This window comes from Pantherophis guttatus, chromosome 3 (assembly GCF_059756535.1).
Source record: "Pantherophis guttatus breed Tessera chromosome 3, ASM5975653v1, whole genome shotgun sequence".
Classification (NCBI taxonomy): Eukaryota; Metazoa; Chordata; class Lepidosauria; order Squamata; family Colubridae; genus Pantherophis; species Pantherophis guttatus.
Window position 1 is genome coordinate 48535651 of NC_142065.1, and position 20950 is coordinate 48556600.

A 20950-nucleotide genomic window follows, 5' to 3' on the forward strand; every position below is an offset into this window, starting at 1 on the left:
GATATGAAGGATATCGGATCTCCGGGTCTTTCACTGTGCCCTAAAAACTTTTCCATCAAGCAGGGCTGGCGTGACACCCCCCCCCTTTTAAATTGTCAATGGGTTTTAGTTTTAATGTTTTAAATTTTGGGCCAAAGTCATATAATTCTTCTAAAAAAAATTTAAATTTTGTATTGGTATGTGTTTTAGTTCTGGCTGTGCACCGCCCTGAGTCCACTAGGAGAAGGGCGGGATATAAATTGAATAAAATAAATAAATAAATTTCATTTGAGTAGTCCCAGAGGTTATCCAAAGCCCCTTTATGCCCTCTTTGCAAATTCAGTCCTCTAATATAATATTCAAATGTCTCTTTGATTGAATCACTTTCTTGTAGTTTCCCTTTTTGTCTGCAGGTGGCACTCTCCACTTAGATTTCAGTTTACTAGTCCACTATCATTTTGATTATACAACAAATGTAAAAGCAGAATAAGTTTTGTATACAGATAATTCCAATAGTTAAAAATGCCTTCCCAGTAACCGCTTCTTCCCAATTTAGGAGTCAATTTTCTGTTTATTTCAAAATCTGTTATTTATTCTCCTGCGCCTTCCATTTCAGGTTAGGTGTTTCTTCAGAGTGCCCCAAAATGCTTACACACCGCTTTAACACATAGTTCTGGGCAAATGGTTCTGAATTATTTCTTGTGGTTAAATTTAAAGGGGGGAAAAATCCTCAGTTCCACCACGACTCATCTTCTTCTCTCTAGCACCAGTCTTAGCTGTTACACTTCAGTTGTCCCAGCTTTGTAGCGGCCATCTTTAGGCTGCTGCTTCTTCTTGCCATGGCTGAGAGGGAAAAAAGACCCTGGGCTGGACAAGGGAACTGTGATTCTCCCCGACCTCACAGGGTACTCCTCTTCACTTCACTATCCCTACAGGGTGGCTTAGGCTCCCTCTGGAGCTCACAAACATGAAGAATTCAGCACAGGGAACGCGGAGACCCATTCCTCTGTGTCTGTATCACCGCAACGTCAACCGGAAGGTTTTTTTGTTGTGCTATCACTCTTGGTGAGGGTATAACTTCTACCTTGATGGTTCCTTGATAGTTCCTTGATAAGGTAGTGTTTCTTCTGATTGTTTATTTGGTGCTCTGCCCTGCTTATCTGGAAATAGACTACTAGAAGGGATGTTCTAGGCTGTTTCTTCCCTAGGCTTTTCATTTTATTCTGGAAATGGTACATAAATGGGGTTTATCTCTACAGATAATCCTCAATTTATGACTGATTGTTTAATGACTAGTCAGTTACAATGGCCTCCAAAAGGGTGCTTTATGGCTCATAAAGCACTTTCAGCCAACAATGTAAAATGTTATGCTGCCCTCCAAGTCATGTGATCACATTTCAGGTTCTTGGAAATTGGCTTGCATTTACCACTGGTTGCCAAGTGTTCTGAAATCATATTATTGTCATTTGTGAACTTTTCTGTCAGAAAGTCAGTTGGGAAGCTGGCAGGGAAAGTTGCAAAAGGAGAGGATTGGAGGGGGAAATGAAATATTTTATTGGGCTACAGGAATGCAGTTAAATATCCAGGATTTCAACTCTGTTCCTGCAGACCCACAAGGATTTTACCCTTCATGAACTGAGAGAAATTGAAATCCCTGGGAGGGGAGGGGAGCTTCAGGAATGTTTAAGATTGACAGGGCGGTCATATATGAAAGCCAGCTGGGTGATTTTGGGACAGTCATTCTCAGCCCAACTCATCTCACAGGGTGTAGGAAAATACGAGGAGGAAGGTGTGTTGGATATGTTCACTGCCTAGAGTTGTTTGAAAAAAAAATAAAGATGGGATATAAATAAATAAAAATATTAAAAGGGCCAACATGAAACCATCAACATCTTCAAAGGAATAAAACTCACTAGGGAAGAAGAAAATAACAGTATCTTTCCTGGATATCCTCATCAGCAGAGGCAGTGAGGGCAAATTAGAACCACAAGTCTATCATAAAACCATCCAAACCAACCAAATGCTCTACTGCAGTGGTGGGTTTCACTTATCTTTGCTATTGGTTCGCACGTGCGCACGCTTTGCTCGCTCACGCACCACTTCTGCACAAGCACAGAACCTTCTGCACATGTGCAGAGCATATTTGATGGCATCCAGACGGGTGGGTGGAGCCTCCTGCTGCCACTGCTCTACTGCCAAAGCAACAACCCAACCTCCCATAAGAAAAGTTGGGTAAACACTATTTAGACAAGCACAAACACACTATAGCAATCCTGAGCATCAGAAAAAGCTAATAGATTATAACTTCTTCCAACAAAATGGGTATCCACACAACTTCATCAAAAAGTGCTTAACCACTCAACACAAGCTGTTAAAAGGATGACAGCACCATACATCAAAAACATCTCAGAAACCACCATCAGACGCTTACAACCACATGACATTATCATAGCATGCACACCAACTAAAGCCCTCCAAAACATCCTAAGTAAACCAGAAAGATCCAGCAGCACCAGAAAACTCATCTACAGCATACAGCGTAAGGACTGCAATGGCCACTATGTAGGACAAACAGGCAGAAGACTAGTAGAATGCATCCATGTATACCAGGGTTGTCAAACTCAAGGCCCAGGGCCCGGATCCGGCCCGTGGGGTGCTTAGATCCTGGAAACAGTGAAGGACCAGCCCGTGGTGCCTCTGCCAGCAAAAACTAAAATCGCGAGGGCTGCGGGTGGCCCTCCTGATCTCTGTTTTCACTGGCAGAGGGTTGCAGGAGGTTGTCGCAAGTGAAAACGGAGCTCGGGAGCCCATTTTCATTGGCAGAGTGCTCAGGTTACCATTGGTACCCCCAACACAAGTGACGTTGAGCTGGCCATGCCCACCCTGGCCATGCCCTCCCATCCCCCCAAGGTCAAACAATGCTGATGCAGCCCTCAATGAAATCGAGTTTGACACCCCTGATGTATACCAACTAGCAGTCAGAAAATACGAAGAAGCCTTCTTAATTTCACAACACATGGACAGATTTAACTACTGTTCCAGCTGGGAAACTACAGGTAGTCCTCAAGTTATGACTACAATTGAGCCCAAAATTTATGTTGCTAAATGAAACATTTGTTAATTGAGTTTCCCCCATTTTACAACTTTTCTTGCCACAGTTGTTAAGTGAATCATTGCATTTGTTAAGTCAGTAACATGGTTAAGTGAATCTGGATTCTCCATTGACTTTGCTTGCAAGAAGAGATCATGTGATCCTAAGACACTGCAACTGTCATAAATATGAAACCCTTGCCAATCATCTAAATTTGGTCACATGACCACGGAGATGCTCCAATGGTCATAAGTGTGAAAAACAGTCATAAGTAATTTTTTAACAGCCGTTAACTTTGAATGGTCATTAAATGAACTGTTGTAAGTTGAGGACTACCTGTATGAGAATCCTAGACCAAGTCAAGACCAAAAAATTTTACGTTCCTGGAAGCCTGGCAGAAAAATCAGCCATCAATAAGCAAACAGACATAAACAACATCTACATATCATTCAAAAGAGGCAATCAAAAACTCCAAAAGGAAACAAAAAAAACCAAGCCACTTCCTCACCAGCAATCAATACTCAGATGAGCAAAGAACCCAAATCAAAACAACAGCCCAAATCAAAGAATTACCAAGACCATTCCCAACAACACTAACAGGGCAAACCACTAGTATATAAAATGAGAGCACTACTAGCACTGATGATGTTATCTAGTTTAGTAATGAAACATCTTCAAGAAAACAATCATGCTCAAGAGAGTACCAAGGATCCCAGAGTTGAACTATGAACTACAAATAGCCCCTTCTATCAAAATACTTCATATAAATCATACGTTGTGGGTCAGATTTTCTCATACAATAATTGGAGAAGGCTCAGTGGAACCTTAACAACTAAATTGGGACAAAATATTAATACTGTTGGCTACCTTTCCAACAAGTTAACATTTATAGATCTGATAATTTATCCTTTTTTTACATTCAAGGCATTTACAGAAGTGAGGTCCTAGGACTCAGTTCAGATACTAGTAGTATAGTACTCTTCTTGAATTGTCCCTTCATATTGGCAGTGAGCCATTAATAATAATTTGATTACCAATGATAAGGTCAGTATGCTGCAGTTTGCAAGCTTAAATACATTTGTGAAGGCAATTTTCAAACATCAATTTTCTGAAATAATCTACCAATCTAGTGATCATCTTAAAAGAGAAAGAGAGAAGGGTTTGGTTCCTAGATTAAAAGTGAGATCCTAAAGCCACTGCATTACAATGACTAGCAATTGCAGTCAACATGGTCAGTGGTGAGGGATGTTATTCAGTATTTGCAGTGCATACCCAAGATGAAAGCCTTTAGTCACCTTGTTCAAAAGTGCAGTGGAATACAACTACTTTTATTCCTTTATAACACATAAGGGGGAAGAGACCTAAAGATATGTAGATTAAGATCTATTTGTTTGGGTTTGTCACCTATGTAAATTTTTAAACTTTAGTGACTAACTGTTTTAAGGCCATTGTTATCTTAGAAAATTCTAACTGTAACTTTGACTATCAAGTGATATTTGAATCTCATCTGTCATTAACCTAAATACTATTTAATAAATGGGTATTAATTGATTAACAATTATGGGGGAATTGGATTTCCAAAACATGTAAAACCATTTAATGCTCTACAATGTTTAAGATATAGGACAAAAGAAATATAAAGCATGTTTTGTTAAATTAAATACATATAATGTCTTTTAAAATATCTGGTATAGGTAAAAGTTAACTGATAGAAGTAATGTTATAAAACATAGAATAGCCAAATAACAAAGGAAATACAAAACCCAAACATAACAGTGTGAAGCTTAAAAATTGACCCACAATTTAAAAAGCTTTCCAAAGAAAATCAGAATAGTTTTTGAATGAGAAAAGAGGTCATAAGATGAACAATCCTTAAGAAAGGCATTTCAGAGGCCAAGGGCAATACTTCTCCCTAAAGGAGCAATATTTAAGACTTAAGGAATTCTAAATACTTAAGAAAGAGAAGAGATATTTAGTCATTTTTATTGTAGGTGAAACATACATCTCCTTCCTCCTTTTGGTCAACCCTCCTTAAGAACAATAAAACAATTGGATTCACATGTCTTGTTAAGTCTTAATGCTCAGTTATGGGTTAAAATCAATGACTTTGTAGCAGGAAAGCTGTATTAATGGCAGCAAAATATCAGAAAGTGTCTGCTATCATCCTTCCATTGTGATTTGAAAATTATATTTTATGGCTCAGTTGTTGAATTGTGAAGTATGAATGTTTTGGCCAGTGCCAACACTGGGTTCATTCATCTGGTGTGATGAGCCAAGGAATCATGTGGAATCGAGGAAAATAGAATTCGAACAGTTTATTTCTGCGCAGAAGCGAAGGGGCATATTGCTGATAGTTTCAGCAAAACAGCTCCAAGGCTTATTTACAGCAAGCTTTTTATACATGTTATACTTTTGCACAGGGAAGCATAAGGATATAACTTCATTCATTGGTTATTTGCAACTTCCTAGTTTTACCTACTGCACATGCAATCACATGTAACATGTTCCATCTCATAATATTCTTAGCATGATCTCTATAATGCTCATCTAAATATTTAGGGGGCTGTGCTTCTAGCATGCTAATGACAAACTTTGTTCACCTCCAGACCCTTGTCCAGACCTCTTTCCTACAGCTTAAGGTAAATATCATGTCACCTTCCTTTATTCCAGGTACAGACTTGCTTGCAAAGTTTCTTAGCAATGTTCCTTAGCCACATCCCTCCACTAAAATAACATTTTCTATATGTGGTCAGTCCCCTCAGCTTCAGTTAGCAAGCAGCTATACTAATACTTCTTGTCAAAGAATTGTGGAGCAGCTCTCCAGATGAAGTCGGAGACACTGGCATAAACTTGTAGTCTTTTATATAAATATATTTAATATTCAAATTTACAGCAGTCTTTGACATCATCCAGAAATGGAAGAATATAAGATATCATGAACACAGGAATACCATGAGGTAAATCTAAAACAGTATACAGAATATACAGAAAAAGAAGGGGGAAAAGGGAAACTCCCCCTTTATACTTTGAGCAACCAATCACAGCATAGATTGCATCATGCATAATGTTAGCACTACATTAGCACTCTCTAATGTAAAATGGAGATCGTGTTGTTTTTGCAAAAAGGATGTACCTTTTGAGAATGTATGTTTAGAAGTTCAATAGGGTCTTGGTACACTAAGGAAAAAAGGTCAAGCCAAGAGTGGAAAACAGAAAATGTCTGCGGTCCTAAAAAGAAAGTCAGCTTGTAAAAATAGACTAGCCAACAGTTTTAACCACATAACCTTACACATAATGAAGAAATTAATTGCTTGTCTCAATTTATTATGTGTATGCCACTAAAATCCTAAAGAAACAGGAATTGTGGGTTAAGATAAAGTGGACTGATGGGATTAAGTCCCCGCTCTCAATGCCTACATGACATTGTTGAATGAGAGGACTGATGGGATTAAGTCCCCGCTCTTTGTATACGTGACATCTCACCTTTGTTGGGCTACCCCAGCAGGACCAAGGAACTGGGCATGTCATACCCATATATGGTAATCATGTATACATCCGGAAATGAATATACTGACTGAAAAGAATATATAAACCTGTATGCAAAAACCCCTTGGGGTTCAGACTTTGCTTGAGCTATCGCTGCTGAACCTTGCGCAATAAACCTTTCCTTTCGATAAAGAGCTGGTGTGGTCTCTTTTCTGTAACAAAGCAAAATGCATAGGCATGAAGAAACCAACTTATAGTTGAAAGGGCAAAAGGTAGTTTAAAGGAAAAGGGGGGAACTGGACAAAAGGTGGGGAGCAGGGGTGAAATGCTCCCGGTTCGGACCGGCTCGGGCGAGTAGGTAGCAATGGCGGCAGGCAGTTCGGAGAACTGGTAGCAAAAATCCCTGCCCCCGCCCCTCATGCCCAGCTGAGCTGCGTGATCATCAGAACCTTTTTTTTTCTTTAAAATGGCTCTGAGGAACCAAACTCTGACGATCCCAGCTGAGTTGCCTGCTAATCAGGCAACTCAGCTTGGATCGCCAGAGCTATGTAAAAGAAAAAAAACTTTTCTTTTACTGCTAATCAGTAGCAAAAATCCCTCCCACTCCCCCCCTCTGCTTGCTTACCTTAGCTGCTGGTCGCAACGCATTGCTGTAATCCCTGCTGCAATCCATTGCATCAGCAAGCAACTGAATCTCCCTGCCTGCAATCAAGCAGGCAGGGAGTTGTGGACTTCAACTCCCAGAATTCCTCAGCCAGCAAAGCAAAGCTGGCTGAGGAATTCTGGGAGTTGAAGTCTACAAGTCTTAAAGTTGCCAAGGTTGGAAACCCATGTTCTATTGGGTAAGTTTTTTCCCCCTTTGGGAGTTTTAAAAAAATAGTTAATTGGGGTTTTTTTTAGTTGTTCTTTTTTTAGACCTAGCCATTTAAAGTTTAGGAAGTTTTAAATTTAGCTGCTTTTATATAAAAATAAAAATAAATTAAAATAAAATAATATTTGTGCAGCTATCTGAGATTTAGTGTGTTTCTGTAGTGTTTCACTCTAACTACACAAACACAAAAAATCTCACAAAGCTGTATGTGGAATTTTGTGTGTGTAAAGTGTGAAAGTTGGTTTTTTGGGCTTTTTGTGGCTGTGTGAGGTTCCTGCTTGTTGCAGGGGCCATTTTGGGTCTAGCACAGCTGCTTTTATATTGTGGGTGAGCCTGTTGTGTTGTGTTGTGTTGTGTTTTGTAGGTTAAAAAAGGGCAAAGAAGTGACATTGACTTGGCCACGTCCACCTGACCAACAAGCCACGCCCTCCCAGTTACCTTACCACCAAGCCCCGCCCACTAATTAAGCCCCACCCACAGAACCGGTAGCAAAAAAATTTAGATTTCATCCCTGGTGGGGAGACAGATAAAAATGGGGAAGTTCGCAACAAAATTAGGTGTTCTGGGAAGAGTGTGAACTTGTGGTCAAGGGGGCTGCAAGGGAGGGCCTTATGCTTTGGGTGGAGGGAATAAAAGTTGCTGGAATCTGTTCTTGGATGTGCCTACTAGCCACCCGCTCTTGCAAGAACGTATTTTGCACAAAACTGCTTGTTGCTTCACTTAATGATTGTCAAATTTGTGACTGGTTACTGTTTGCTTTGTTGTAGGAAAGACAAGACTAGGCCAAACTCTTCATTGTAGGAAAGTTTATTTGCGCAGGTTCAAATTGCAAAAGCAAGCAAAATGTCTGAACCCCGAAGGGTTGTACAAAGTGGGGCTTATATAGTGTTTAATGCGTAACAGTTTCTATATAGACATATAAGGTAATATAAGGAATTAAACTGTTCCTTCCAGACATGGGAGTTGAGATAATACAGCAAGGGAGTAACATACATTATCTAAGTCTGGCATGTGACATCTTGAGACAGCAGTTCCCAGAGAACAACAGGATGCATCTGTCTGGGTCATGAAGACAAAAATACATTCTTGCTAATACAGCAATTTATCTAGCTGACAAAGGGGAACCAGCTCCGGTTTCAGGCCCATTAGTATCAAACATTGGTTCGAACCAAGGATTTGCCTACCTCAGCTTCCAGAGCGGTTGGGTGGACAAGCCGAGAGAGTGTGTTTCTCACACTAACTAATCAGCTACAACTGTGTGTTCTGGCCTATTACACATTTTACCTGTTCCAACTGCTAAATTCAATATCTTATTTTAGTAAAACTCAACTTTGAAGTTATTGGCATACAAAACAATTTTATTGAACTGTTTGCAAAGGCTGGTGGATCTCAATACGCACAGGTAAGAGACCACCCCAAGTAATGAAAAAGCATACTTTTATAATCATCCTATGCCTGTCAGCTTACTCCACATCATTCCTTTGCAGGCCCAGTTTGGTCACATGCCTTCCGACCACCTATAAATTACTATCACACCTAAATGTTTAAAGTTAGTGTGGGAAGCCTCCCCCCCCCCTTCCAGAAGAGTGACATATTTTGGGAAATATTTAAAAAGGCAGAATATTATATTTACCTGAAGGAGAAATAGAGAAACATGTTTTTAGGGTCAGGAAGCAGTCCCCAAGTCTTTCTTAATAGCCCACTGCAGATGCCAACACTTAAGAGATAAAGAACTTATTGAAAGACTAAGCCAACTATCTAGATGGCTCAATTCATAAGCAAAGCAAATACTGCAGGCATAAATCCATTCAAGACAGGATATTTCAAAACTGCTTGCAGCAAAGTTTGACAGCTAATAAAAGCAGAATGGTAGGATTAGAAAGCAGCCCCTCACCCAAGATCCAACACAGGACAAAAGCCATTAGCCACAATAGGTATTGCCCAACACCCTTTCAGAATACAAACCCCTTATTGCACCACCCCCAGAGCAGTCCAAACTTCAAAGTCACAGAAACCTGGGTGCTCAGATAAACAATAAGCCAGAGGTTGACCAGATTAGCTCAGACAAACACATAGGATTTGCATTTCCTCTTTTGCTTATAGAGCCAGCTATGACCCCTACATGACCCCATAGGAATCTGACAACAGCCAATAGAATATTAAAGGACATGTTCTTGCACAGGAACAAGAAGCTCAAATACAAAGCCCAAAGAAGGTATAAAAAACCCCCACTGTCAACTACATTTTGTCAGCTGCACCAGAACCACAAACCCTGGTGGTTCTGTTCACCAATAAATGGACCTTCTTTTCAATCAGCCTCCGGCTTCCATTTTGTTTCAAGTGCCTTTCTCCCCGCTTGGAACTGAACCAGATGGATTTTTCTTCAACATTAGTTAAGCTCTTATTGTCACCTAAACTTGCTAAGCATTCACACCTCCCCACATCACATGCCTCACTTTTTTCATACATTTCATAAGAATTGCAACATAGCAATAGAAAATAACATTGCTCAAATGAAAGAAACATTTGAGGAAGAAAAATATCAAAGTGGGTTTGGGTTAGATACCTTCTCAGCCTTCTCAAGGTTAGACTTAACTATTTTCTTTGTTACTGGGAATTTAAGAACAGCTAAAGATAAGGTGGTATCTACAATGTATACAATTGAAAAGAAAATTTAATCATGATTGTACTTTGGATATGTAGCAGTGTGGCTGTATGTTAAGGTACTAACTCTAGATAATTTGACCAAAGGAGAAACCCCATATAAATTATAAAATACAGTATTAAATGGAAAATTACAACTTATTATCTTATACCCCCACAACCCTTCATGCATTTGGCATAATGCTAATACTACACTCTATGTGAATTAATGGGCTAACATTCTACATGCATTTTTGTTATAAGAGAGAGAAAAATACATTTGGCCCCTCCGGTTCTTTTTCATCCTATCCTGTTAACTCATAGGTCTCATTTTCCTGGCCAATTGCCAAAGGAAACGTCTGCATGAACGTTTGGTCCCTCCTTGCTCTCGAAAATGCGGGCGTTCTTGTGCGCCGCTTTCCTGCCTGCCAGTGCAAAGGCGAAAAGAAGCGCGTCTTAAGAGAGGTTGTTGCTTGGTCCTGTTGGAAGGAAAAAGTAGCCTTTCCCTTTAAGGATTGTCAGAAGGCAGAGCTTTCCCTTCTTAAATTCAAAACTCCGGCTGGGAGATTACTTCGCCAATGATTGGAGGTCAGCTGCTTGAGAGCAGAATTAGTTTATTGTTTATAGGAAGGCAGGCAAGAAACAAATACAAGCAGAGCGTTTTCTATGTGACCCTTTAAAGTCTTTTGAAATTCTTTTGATTTGGCGTGTGAATCCTTTGATTTGTGTGTGTGATTGTTTTATGGTGTTGAAATCCTGTTTTTGTTTGTGATTGGGTTCTTCCGTCCTGGATCTGGCAAATAAATAATTGTTTTATAGTCCACTCTCTGTTTTTCCCAGCCCTTTGTAGTTGTTCGTTCCCTATAATTATTCAGCTTGCTATTTCTGTGTTTTCTCCTTTTTCTCATGTGTTTAAATTACTTTGGCTTGATTTCTTTTCCTTTTTGGGTATTTGTTTTTCTTTCCTGTGTCCCATATATCTGTTTGGATGTTGCAGGCCCCTGGAATGTTGTCCTTCCTTTGTTGTGGAAAATAGGGTGGCTTCAGTTTCTTAATGGCCCATTGATAAAGGTGGGGGCTGAAACTCTGCCTGGGTTTCTGCTTATTTCTTTTAGGGGAATTTCCCTGCTCTTTTAATATTGAGTTTCTCATATCTTCCAACAGTCCAATATCTTTATTTTCCGCGTTACTCGACTGCGCTTTCCCTCTGAGCCTGTGGGTGGAGACTTCAAGGTTATCAGCCCGCACCTCAAGTCTGATCTTTAATAAAACTCCAGTCAGCCCTCAACGTTTCTGGTGAGCGGTCAAATTGGACTGGATCCCTGTTTTAAAGCAAAGCCGAAGTAGATGCTGGCTTGGTAAGTTTTCCAAGACTGGTTTTCTTAGGTATCTGGGCAAACGATGAGGAAGCAAGACTGACCTGAAACCAAAGTAACTGCTGTGGAATATTGCGCATTATTTAAAACCATGACTATACAAGATTCTGAAGCAAGGTCAGTCTGTTGACTTTGTGTAATATAAGCCGGTAGGGGAGAATGAGGGTAGGGGGAAGAGCAGGCTTTCTCAAGAGTGGTTTAATTATATTTATAATTAAACACATGTTCTAGAATGTCGTATAATTTTTAGGAGTTGCTGTAATAGCCTTGTTATTACTGTAATTATTTCTTGATTTCTCTTTTCCTTCTTCCGACTATTTTGAAGATACTCTTAAAACAGATTTTCACTTTGGCGATCAGAAAGAGTATAAATTACGGGTCTACTTGTGCACGAGAAGTGTTGCTTATTGCTTCGGCCCTATTTCAGAATGAGTTGAGAAACACCATAGTCTGGGGTGGGGAGAGGGGGGAAAGATTGATATTTGTTTACGCCTCTGTTGTGTCGCGGACGGTGAATCCGGAACCATGCTGAGTTGTGCCTTCTGCGCACCGTGAGGTCGATGCAACAGTTCACGCGTGGATGGCGACTATTTTTAAGCAGGCAGCTCGTGGCTACCCTGTCACTTCTTGGGAATAAGGGGCTGCCTCCTATAATAGGTTTTAAGAACTAGTTTGTAAACAGCTTCCATTATTTAGAGTCCTTAAAGTGGAAGGTGTGAATGTAAATTCCTAGTTGTTAGCTACTAGAGGTTTCAGGACACCGCGGTGGAGAAAACTATTTAGTCATCCTCAGAGCATAATCTTGAGAAAAAGTGTGTTAGAGATGGTCTGTCTCTATGTTTCCGCTGTTAGTTTTCTTTGAGTTTTAGCGTTATTAGCTCCCTCACCCCTTTTCTCCTTACAATTTGCCTCGCTTTTAAAATAATTTTTATTAAAAGTTTAAAATGAAAATAAAAACCTAATACAAACTTTAAAAAAAAAAAGAAATGCAGAGGAAAAAAAAGGGGGACAGGTAAAAAAAATATAAAGAAAGAAGAAAGTATATAACATTATCTTTGTATTTTTACACCATTTCCTTCCCTTTAAAGACTGACTGCCTGGCTCTTGCTTTTGAAAATACACTTTTAGCCTTCTAGCACGAATCCTTTTTTTAAAAAAAAGGTCTTGAGAAACAATGTGCATTTAGAAAGATAACTGAGTAACTTTTGTGCTGAAACGTTAATATTGGATATTTCCACTCCCGAGTGAGAGAAATGAGAATTATTTCTGTAAAGAAGAGAGCAATAGTAACGCCATATTTATCCTCTGTATGGGACACCAGCTGTGAGACATAAGAATGAGAGTTTTAGGAAAATACCAAAGCCATACATTTATTAGTACATTCCAGGTCAGGTCATGCTAACATTGGCAGGAAAGCAAGTTGTCATGCTAAAATTACGTGTTGTTATGATCAAGATATAACAACTGTCAGGGGGAATAGCATGTCCCGGAAACCATCTGTCAGGATTGTGCAGCCCAAACTCAACTGACCTAAATTGACCAATAGTGATAAAGGGCAGTGATGGGTGGGTTTTTATTGGAACTGTATTTATTCCTGTATTCATTTGTATCATTGCTCTTCTGTGGCTCTACCCACATGAGCACAGAAGGCCAACTTTTGCAAAAGTTCAAATAAAGCTGTTGTGTTGTTCACAGAGTCTTCTGTTGATTCAAACTGATAAATTTAAATCTCACATAAGTATTGTGTTAACATGTTTAGATTATATTTGCTTTTCTTATCCTATCGAAGTTCCTCTTAAGTGAAAGTGTGAATTGCTTCAGTTTTATTTCCAAGATCTTCACCAGATGGTGGCATATCACATTTTTTTTCTTTTATAAATGAGATGTATGGTAATCTACTTGATTTCTATAGCTGTTAGCCTATAGTAGTGACTTTTTTTCCCTAAAGGACTTCTCTCACCTTTTGTCACTTTTTATTTTGCTTATATTTGGTATTATTAGATATAATTAGATATAATACCAAGTAGAGTTACTAAATTATATTCATTTTTAATTGTTGTGGAAAAATTGAGACTGAACAACATTCCTGGGTCAGCCAGAGTCAGTTTATTGCGCAGATTCAGAGCCAGATTTGTATCTGAAACTTTGAACCAAGAAAGAGCTCTGATAGAACTGTTTTTATACATATCCAAGACAAAGGATTCGCTGAGCTCATGCATTTTCCATATATGATTAACATACATTTGATAATTTGTACATCCTAATTACTAAACCATTACTTGCTAGTTTATAAGATTATTTTAGCTACACAACTTTTCCTTAAGTGCTATGGTTGCTAATGGGAGATTTATTGCTGTTCTTAGGTAAATTTATTGGATTAAGTAACTCTTTGTAACATATATGTCCTTGTCTTTGACAGTGAGGCCCCTCAAATGTTTTCCATATGGCTGTCCTTCCGTGACAGCTAGGCCTCATCAGAAGATACATTACCACTTAATGGAGTTTAGCTGATTTTTAATATAATCTCCAAGCAAGCACTTTTCTCTCTTACAATAATGTGAATAGAGAGGGTCCTTTAGAGTTCATGTAGCTGACTCTGTATGATTCCTATTTTATTCACATTATTATGGATTTTCTAATCTGGATGAAAAGTTTTTTGAATTGTTTTAAGAATCCTTGCTGTTGTAGAATATATGAAAACAAGCTATCTGTTCTAAGTCGGTTCTATATTTCTATTTGTAATTTCAAATTTAAGCATTTAACTCCCCAATGTAGTCTTTTTTAAAATATTTCTAGTCCATTTAGGCAAGCCTTCCAGTGCCCTCCTAAATAGTCAAATCAGTTTCAGCAGAGTGATAAAACTTGTTCATGGAATGCTTAAGTAAGCTTTATATTTCCTACTGCATACTGTAGAATAATAATTACTTTTGCAAATAGTTTTTACTTAGATTGTCTAAAGTCTGCACATTCACTCAGGCATGTCATCTTTTCAGTGTTGGTCCTTCTGACATAAAGCTTCCTCCATAGGCAGGAATATTTATATAGTTACAGTTTGGTTTATTAACTAGGAAAATAGCTTGATAGTATCAGGGAGGAGCATCAATTCTGGTGTATGTTGGCATCAGAGACATTTGGAAAATTAGTTCTGAAACCCAAATGCAAGTAGGTGGTATTTTCAGAAATGCTGCATTTTCCTTAATCTCAACTGGTTAGATGGACAGACAGATCTTAGAGGTTTCAAGACATTGAAGAAATAGTACAAGTAATCCTCAATTTACAACCACAATTGGGACCAGAGTTTTCACTGCTATGACCATTTTCTGACATAGTTGGTAAGAAAATCACTGCAGTCATTAAGTGAATCACACAGTCATTAAACGAATCCAGCTTCCCTCGTTGACTTTGCTTGTCAGAAGCCAGCCAGGAAGCCATTTATATGGTGTCCACCTGAACTTAAATACAAACAGTTGCTGGTGCATAACATCAAAAGTGCTAGGCAGCATCCAGTTTCGGTTGTGTAGATATTTTGGAAAGTACCATAAGGGAGAAGGCTAATATTGGAAGTAGGTTAATGGATGCCAGAAATTATCAGAAAAACTCAGACCTGATTTTATACAAGTCTGAAGACAGGATTTGGCAAAATATTCACAGAGATAGCTTTGACTAGCACTATAATGTATTATCTAGCTGCTAGATAATGTTTCAACAAATAAAAATGATGCCAAACGTAATAGTTGAGTGTGAGCATAGAAGTATCTGTTTCTTTCCCTGGTAACCTTGAACTTGATCAGTTGTTAAGTGTTTCACTAAGTATTCAGTACAGAAAACAATTGGTTTTCAGTGTCTATGACAATGTAAGAAAGGCTGTGAATAAAACACCAGCAATATTTGAATGTGCACCATGTACATGTGTGACAGCATCGTTGCTAAGTAATTACAGTGTTTGGCTATGAGCAGGAATATATGATGGAAAACTGATGGAATGGAAATAACCAGTAGGACATAATCATTCTTGGATACAAGCATTGTGTCATGCTTTGACTCATTACACACACACACACACACACACCCCTCACAAGCAGACAACAGAAACGGAGGGGGATGGGTAGATTTGGAATGCAAGGGAGGGAATTGTGGAATGTAAAGAAAAGTCTTGTATGCACTGAAGAAGGTTTGTTATTTATATCAAAGAGATTATAAGATCTAACTCATTAGAAACTTTGGAAGACCAAATTCCTTCATTCTGCCACAAATGTAAAATAGATTTAAGGAAGTTCTATTGTCCACTTGATTAAAATGATAATAGTGATCTTGACACAGTGAAATAGAGAATGGAAAGGAAATGTTACTTTAATAATGGGGTAGTCATCACTTATCTTCATGTAAACTACCAGTAGGTATTTTCATGCAAAGAATACAAAAAGAAGCCAAATTTCTATGCATCCTAAGTGACTGTGCTTTAAACATTTTTTGTTGGAACTGAGCAGGGAAGAAGGGACTCTAGATTTATTCTTAAATGGTGAACAAGTTGCAAGGCTTGGGGAACTATTAAGAACCAGTGACCATAATTCTGTTACCGTTAGCATACATGTAAATGAGAACTTGCAGCAGGGTGCAATATAATGATATTTGACTACCTGTGGATAGATAGACTGTCTATGAAAAGGGTCTGTGAAAATACAGTTACTTCAAAGAAATGGCAAAGAAGTAAAATAATAAAGTCCGTTTTCCCTTTGCGCATAAGATTTTATAAATTCCTTCTACCTGTACACATTAAGTTTCAAGGCAAGTTTTATAAATCTACACAAATAGTCTTGCTTAATGAATACCTCATATAACAACTATTCACAATTACAACAAAAAGTGAGCTTTGATGAAAAAATAACCTTGCCTCCAGTTCTTGCATTTATAACCTTTGCAAATCTGTAAAGCAAAGGAAAGCTGAATCAAGATTGTAAGTAGTGGTTTCATTTAGTGACCTCTTTGCTTAATAATTGAGTTGCTGGCCTAAATTGTGGTCACTAAATGTGGACTGCCTGTATTTTGATTTCCACCAAAACCCTGATTCATCTTCATGTAAAATTGATGAATTGCTGCATACCAGGGTGCATGTATGTATACAGCTTTTTAATTACATAATCAAATGAAAAATGACCAGCAATATGCACTACCATGAAATCCATAGAAAAAATGGTATTGCTGCTGTGATTTTCTTAAGCATAAGCTCAGTTGTGGCCATTTTATACATTGAAACTCTATGGACAACAATTCAGTGTGGCTATGTGCTGGAGTTTTAGTAGTTCTCATTGAAGGCTGTTTGTAGTTGTATCTTCATTCTCATACCTTATTTACCAAAATTGTAAAATGTGAAATGGGTTGCTCCATTCAGGGATACATATATCCATTAGACAAACAGCATCATTTCCTGCATATATTTCCACCTTCTCTGCAAATAATTATAATAATCTGTATTTGGCAATCCCCAGTCAAAATTGATTACACAACTGGAAAACTCTTAGATTCTTTGGGATGCTAATAGTGGGGCCATCTTAATAATCCAAAATGTATATGTGGTAGTTATGATGGCTTTGCATTTTTATTTTTTTCTGTTTTTATCATGTTTTTCTACTTGTTTATTGATGAACAGAACCACCAGAGTTTGTGGTTCTGGGGCAGCAGACCAAATGGTTGAATAATTAGTGGATGGATCATTATAGGTTTCTGGACTTTGAAGTTTGAACTGTTCTGGAGATTGTGCAATGAAGGAGTTTGTGTTCTGAAAGGGTGTTGGGCAATTCCTATTGCGGCTAATGGCTGTGTTGGATCTTGGGCGAGGGGCTGCTCGTTCTAATCCTACCATTCTGCTTATGTTAGCTGTCAAACTTTGCTGCAAGGAGTTTTGAAATATCCTGTCTTGAATGGATTTCTGCCTGCAATATTTGCTTTCCTTATGAATGGAACCATCTAGATAGTTTGCTTCCTCTTTCAATAAGCTCTTTATCTCTTTAATTGCTGGCATCTGCTGTGGGCTATTAAGAAAGACTGGGGGCTGCTTTCTGCCTCTAAAAACAAGTTTCTCCATTTCTTCTTTAGGGAAATATAATATTCTGCCTTTTTAAATATTTCCCAAAATATTTCATTCTTCTTGGAGCGAGGACTTCCCACACTATCATGAGTACTGTCTAAGTGTGGTGGTATTTGAGCACAAAATACTAAACACATTAAATGCATGGGTATGTGTATATAATGAGCTCAAGGTATCGCACAATGATAAATAATAGTAATTTGATTATAATTTAATTTTGAATTGATTGTTTTGGTATAAAATTTAATTTAAAAAAGCCTCTTAAGATGGAGAAGATGTCAGGGCATACATTATTTGCCAAAAAGTATGATCCCTGCTCTTAAGGACAATATGTGGGGAGATGGATAATTGTGTAATCGGGGGGAGGGTGTCCCCTATTTTTTGAATGTTTATTGGACCATTACAGAATGTTTGAGAAACACTGCTGTGGAAAGAGATTTGCATAGTGACATTAGCCATAAATTTCTGTGCATTTCTGTTTAGAAGATTTCTAAACAGAATGTATCTAAATATAATGCCGATATACTTTATTATTTTTAATTCCACACAGGCCTTGAAATATGGGCAGTGGTTTTTTCCCACGAAGGCAGAGCTTCCCCAGAAGATGCCATGATCAGTGGTTTCACCAAAATGTAAGTTTTTTTCTGTTCCCAACTCTCAGCTCTAGTTTCTTATTACAGACATCAGAGAAACACACACACACACACACACATGGATACACACAAAAACACAAAAATAATTCTTGGAGAATAAAGGTTATTTTTCTTCAGAAAATAATCTGGTTCAAAAAGTGTACTGTTTTATAAAATTATTTTTTATGAACAAAATGAAAAGAATGATGTCTAGAACCTCAATACTGTGGCTGAAAATTTGAGGAAATTAATGTGATGCTGGATATGCAAAGGTATGTAGCACAAACTTTTCTCCATTTTCTTATCAATCATTCCTAGAAGAAACAACTCTGGTTTGAAATCAGAGTTTCAAGTGTAATCTCTTCTAACCCCCTTCTGATTTTATACCAAAAATTTTTAATACTGGGGCACATCCACCACATGTGGTAGTATGTTCCTAATTTATGGCCACATCTCCAACATTTAGATGATAGGCTGGAATACGTTTTTGCCAATCTCACTGGTGCTAAATGCCATCTATAAAACAGAAGAAGAAAGGGAACATGCTGCAGGTGTAAATGAACTGTGGTCAAGAGAGGAATGGATGAATGCATAAGAGAAGAAGATCAACACCAGAAGAGGAGAATAGGTGTGTGATAGAGAGATCAAAGGCAAAGAGGAGAAAGAGCCTATACAGATTATCCTCGATTTACAACCTTTTGTTTAGTGACCTTTTGAAGTTACAAGAGCATTGAAAAGAAATGACTTACAACTGGTCTTTCACTTACAAGCATTGCAGCTTTCCCATTTGGACACTTGGCAACCAGCCATGTATTTACCAGGGTTGCAGCATCCCCGGTCATATGATGGCCGTTTGAAACTTTTCCAGCCAGCTTCTGACAAGCAAAATAATTTGGAGAATCTGAATTTGTTTAGTGACCATATGATCACTTAACAACTGCAACCATTTGCTTAACAATTAAGGCAAAAAAGGTTGTAAAATTGGGCATGACTGATTTAACAACCGCCTTGCTTAGAAATGGACAAAATGGACATTCTAGTCTCAATTGTGGTCATAAGTTGAGGATTACTTGTATGTGAGAGCAGTCAGTGTCAAAATATATGAAACTGGTTGTTCTGCCATGGAGAAGGCCTCTGCTATTTGAAATGGCAGAAGTCAGAGATGAATGCATTATTTTCTTGGGCTTCAACTTTTTTCTTTAAGAGGGAGGGGAGAAAGTAAAGGAAACAGAGAGGGACAGCTGGTAGAGAAGAGAGTGGGGAGAGGAGAGGAGAGGATTTAGTTGAGGCTCAGAGACTCCTGTGAGATTTAAACACTAAAAAAAAATTTATACTCACTAATTCGATAGACAACTCTGATGTACAAACCAAGAGAATTTATTGGAATGCGTTTGCAAAGGCAGGCCTCCATGTCACTTCCCAAGTTGGATTGAGATCATGAAGCGAGCTTTTCAAAGTTTCAAACAATACTTTTATACCTTTCCCCCCAGTATACATCATACCTCCTTCCCCCCAGTTCCTGCCTGTTTACATCCTGCGTACGTGTCCAACATGATTCCTTTTGGTTATGGCTTCTTTTATTTACTGATTTCCAATTTCCTGTGTTTTGCAGTGATTGCTTTTGCTAATTTACAACAGGATGCATATTATTTCTCTCACCCTTTGTGGGTGAGCTTTCTTGAACATTTTGGTCAAGCTGCCACATAATAATTAACCTTTTTCCATTTGTGGCTTTTCCTTTGCCTTGTTACTGAGGCTTTGCAATAGAGCCTTTATAATTTCTTTTATGCAATTAATACATTCTATAAAAGAGTAACTTTTTATCTTTTCTTACACTCTCTATCACTATTCTAACATTTGGTGGAACAAGGGATTTGTTCAACATTTTAAGATGCTTTCTCTCCTCCCCACCACTTTGAGTTTTCCTATAGAGAATGTTTTGAGCAGATTTTCAACATCATATCAGAGATTCAGAATAGTCATGAAAATAACGTCAAATCCATTTATTTTGAATCTGACATATTTTGTTGATTTGGCTTCTGAAATTCAACCTATTAGAGGAGAAAGCTCTCAGAATCTAAGCTGAGATATAGTATGAAAACTCTGTATTTTTTATATGTTGTAATTTACTACAGGTGTGTACCAATTTTCGTAGAATGCATCTGCATGATAGTTCAGTAGTTCCAAGAAATTATTTTCAGCAATTCTGGCTTATTATACAACCTATGAAGTGGATTGGGCTGGAGAGAGTGACTAGCCCAAAGTTATCCAGCGGTCTTATATATAAAACAGCTGGATAACTTTGGGCCAGTCACTCTCTCCAGCCCAACCCACTTCATAGGTTGTATAATAGAGAAAAGAGTGAGATGGCAATATTATATACAATGTATCCACTTGAGTTCTACAAATTAAAGGTCATGTACAGTATAAATCTGTAATAATACTGCTATTTTGTAATAGCAAGTGCTTTTTTATTTAATGTTTTGGAGTGCTTCTGGCTCCTTTTAAAAACACTGTGGGAGGAGACAGCAACATAAGATAAACATTACCTCTTCTCAAGGTTGTTTCAGATTTAGATAAAATATGTGGGTGTACCACCCTGTGTCAAGCTGTGCTGTTGATAAAAACTATAGCCACAACAGCTCCACTGCTGTTTTCTCTCTGCTTAGCAAAGAGAAAATTGTTTCTGGAATTCAACTTGCTTTTATATTAATATGAATACAGTTGTACTATACATTCCTCTCTTTTATGTGGTCTTCTCCTATCTTTTTGAAATAGTGGGAGTAG

At 38.1% G+C, this 20950-nt stretch overlaps 1 protein-coding gene across 3 annotated transcripts in view; it reads left to right on the forward strand.

Annotated features, from left to right (window-relative positions):
* The first annotated feature begins 10454 nt into the window (after positions 1-10454).
* The window catches only part of LOC117663936 (uncharacterized), a 41630-nt gene continuing 31134 nt past the window's right edge, over positions 10455-20950 (forward strand). The window contains exons 1-3 of one of the 3 annotated variants that reach the window (XM_060689815.2): positions 10455-10658; positions 11235-11428; positions 18082-18163. In XM_060689815.2, the coding sequence (XP_060545798.1) occupies positions 18092-18163 (72 nt within the window). In that variant the 5' untranslated portion in view covers positions 10455-10658; positions 11235-11428; positions 18082-18091. Of the gene's footprint in view, positions 10659-11234; positions 11564-18081; positions 18164-20950 lie in introns of all 3 variants that reach the window. The other 2 variants (XM_060689816.2, XM_087889527.1) reach the window with 2 other exon arrangements.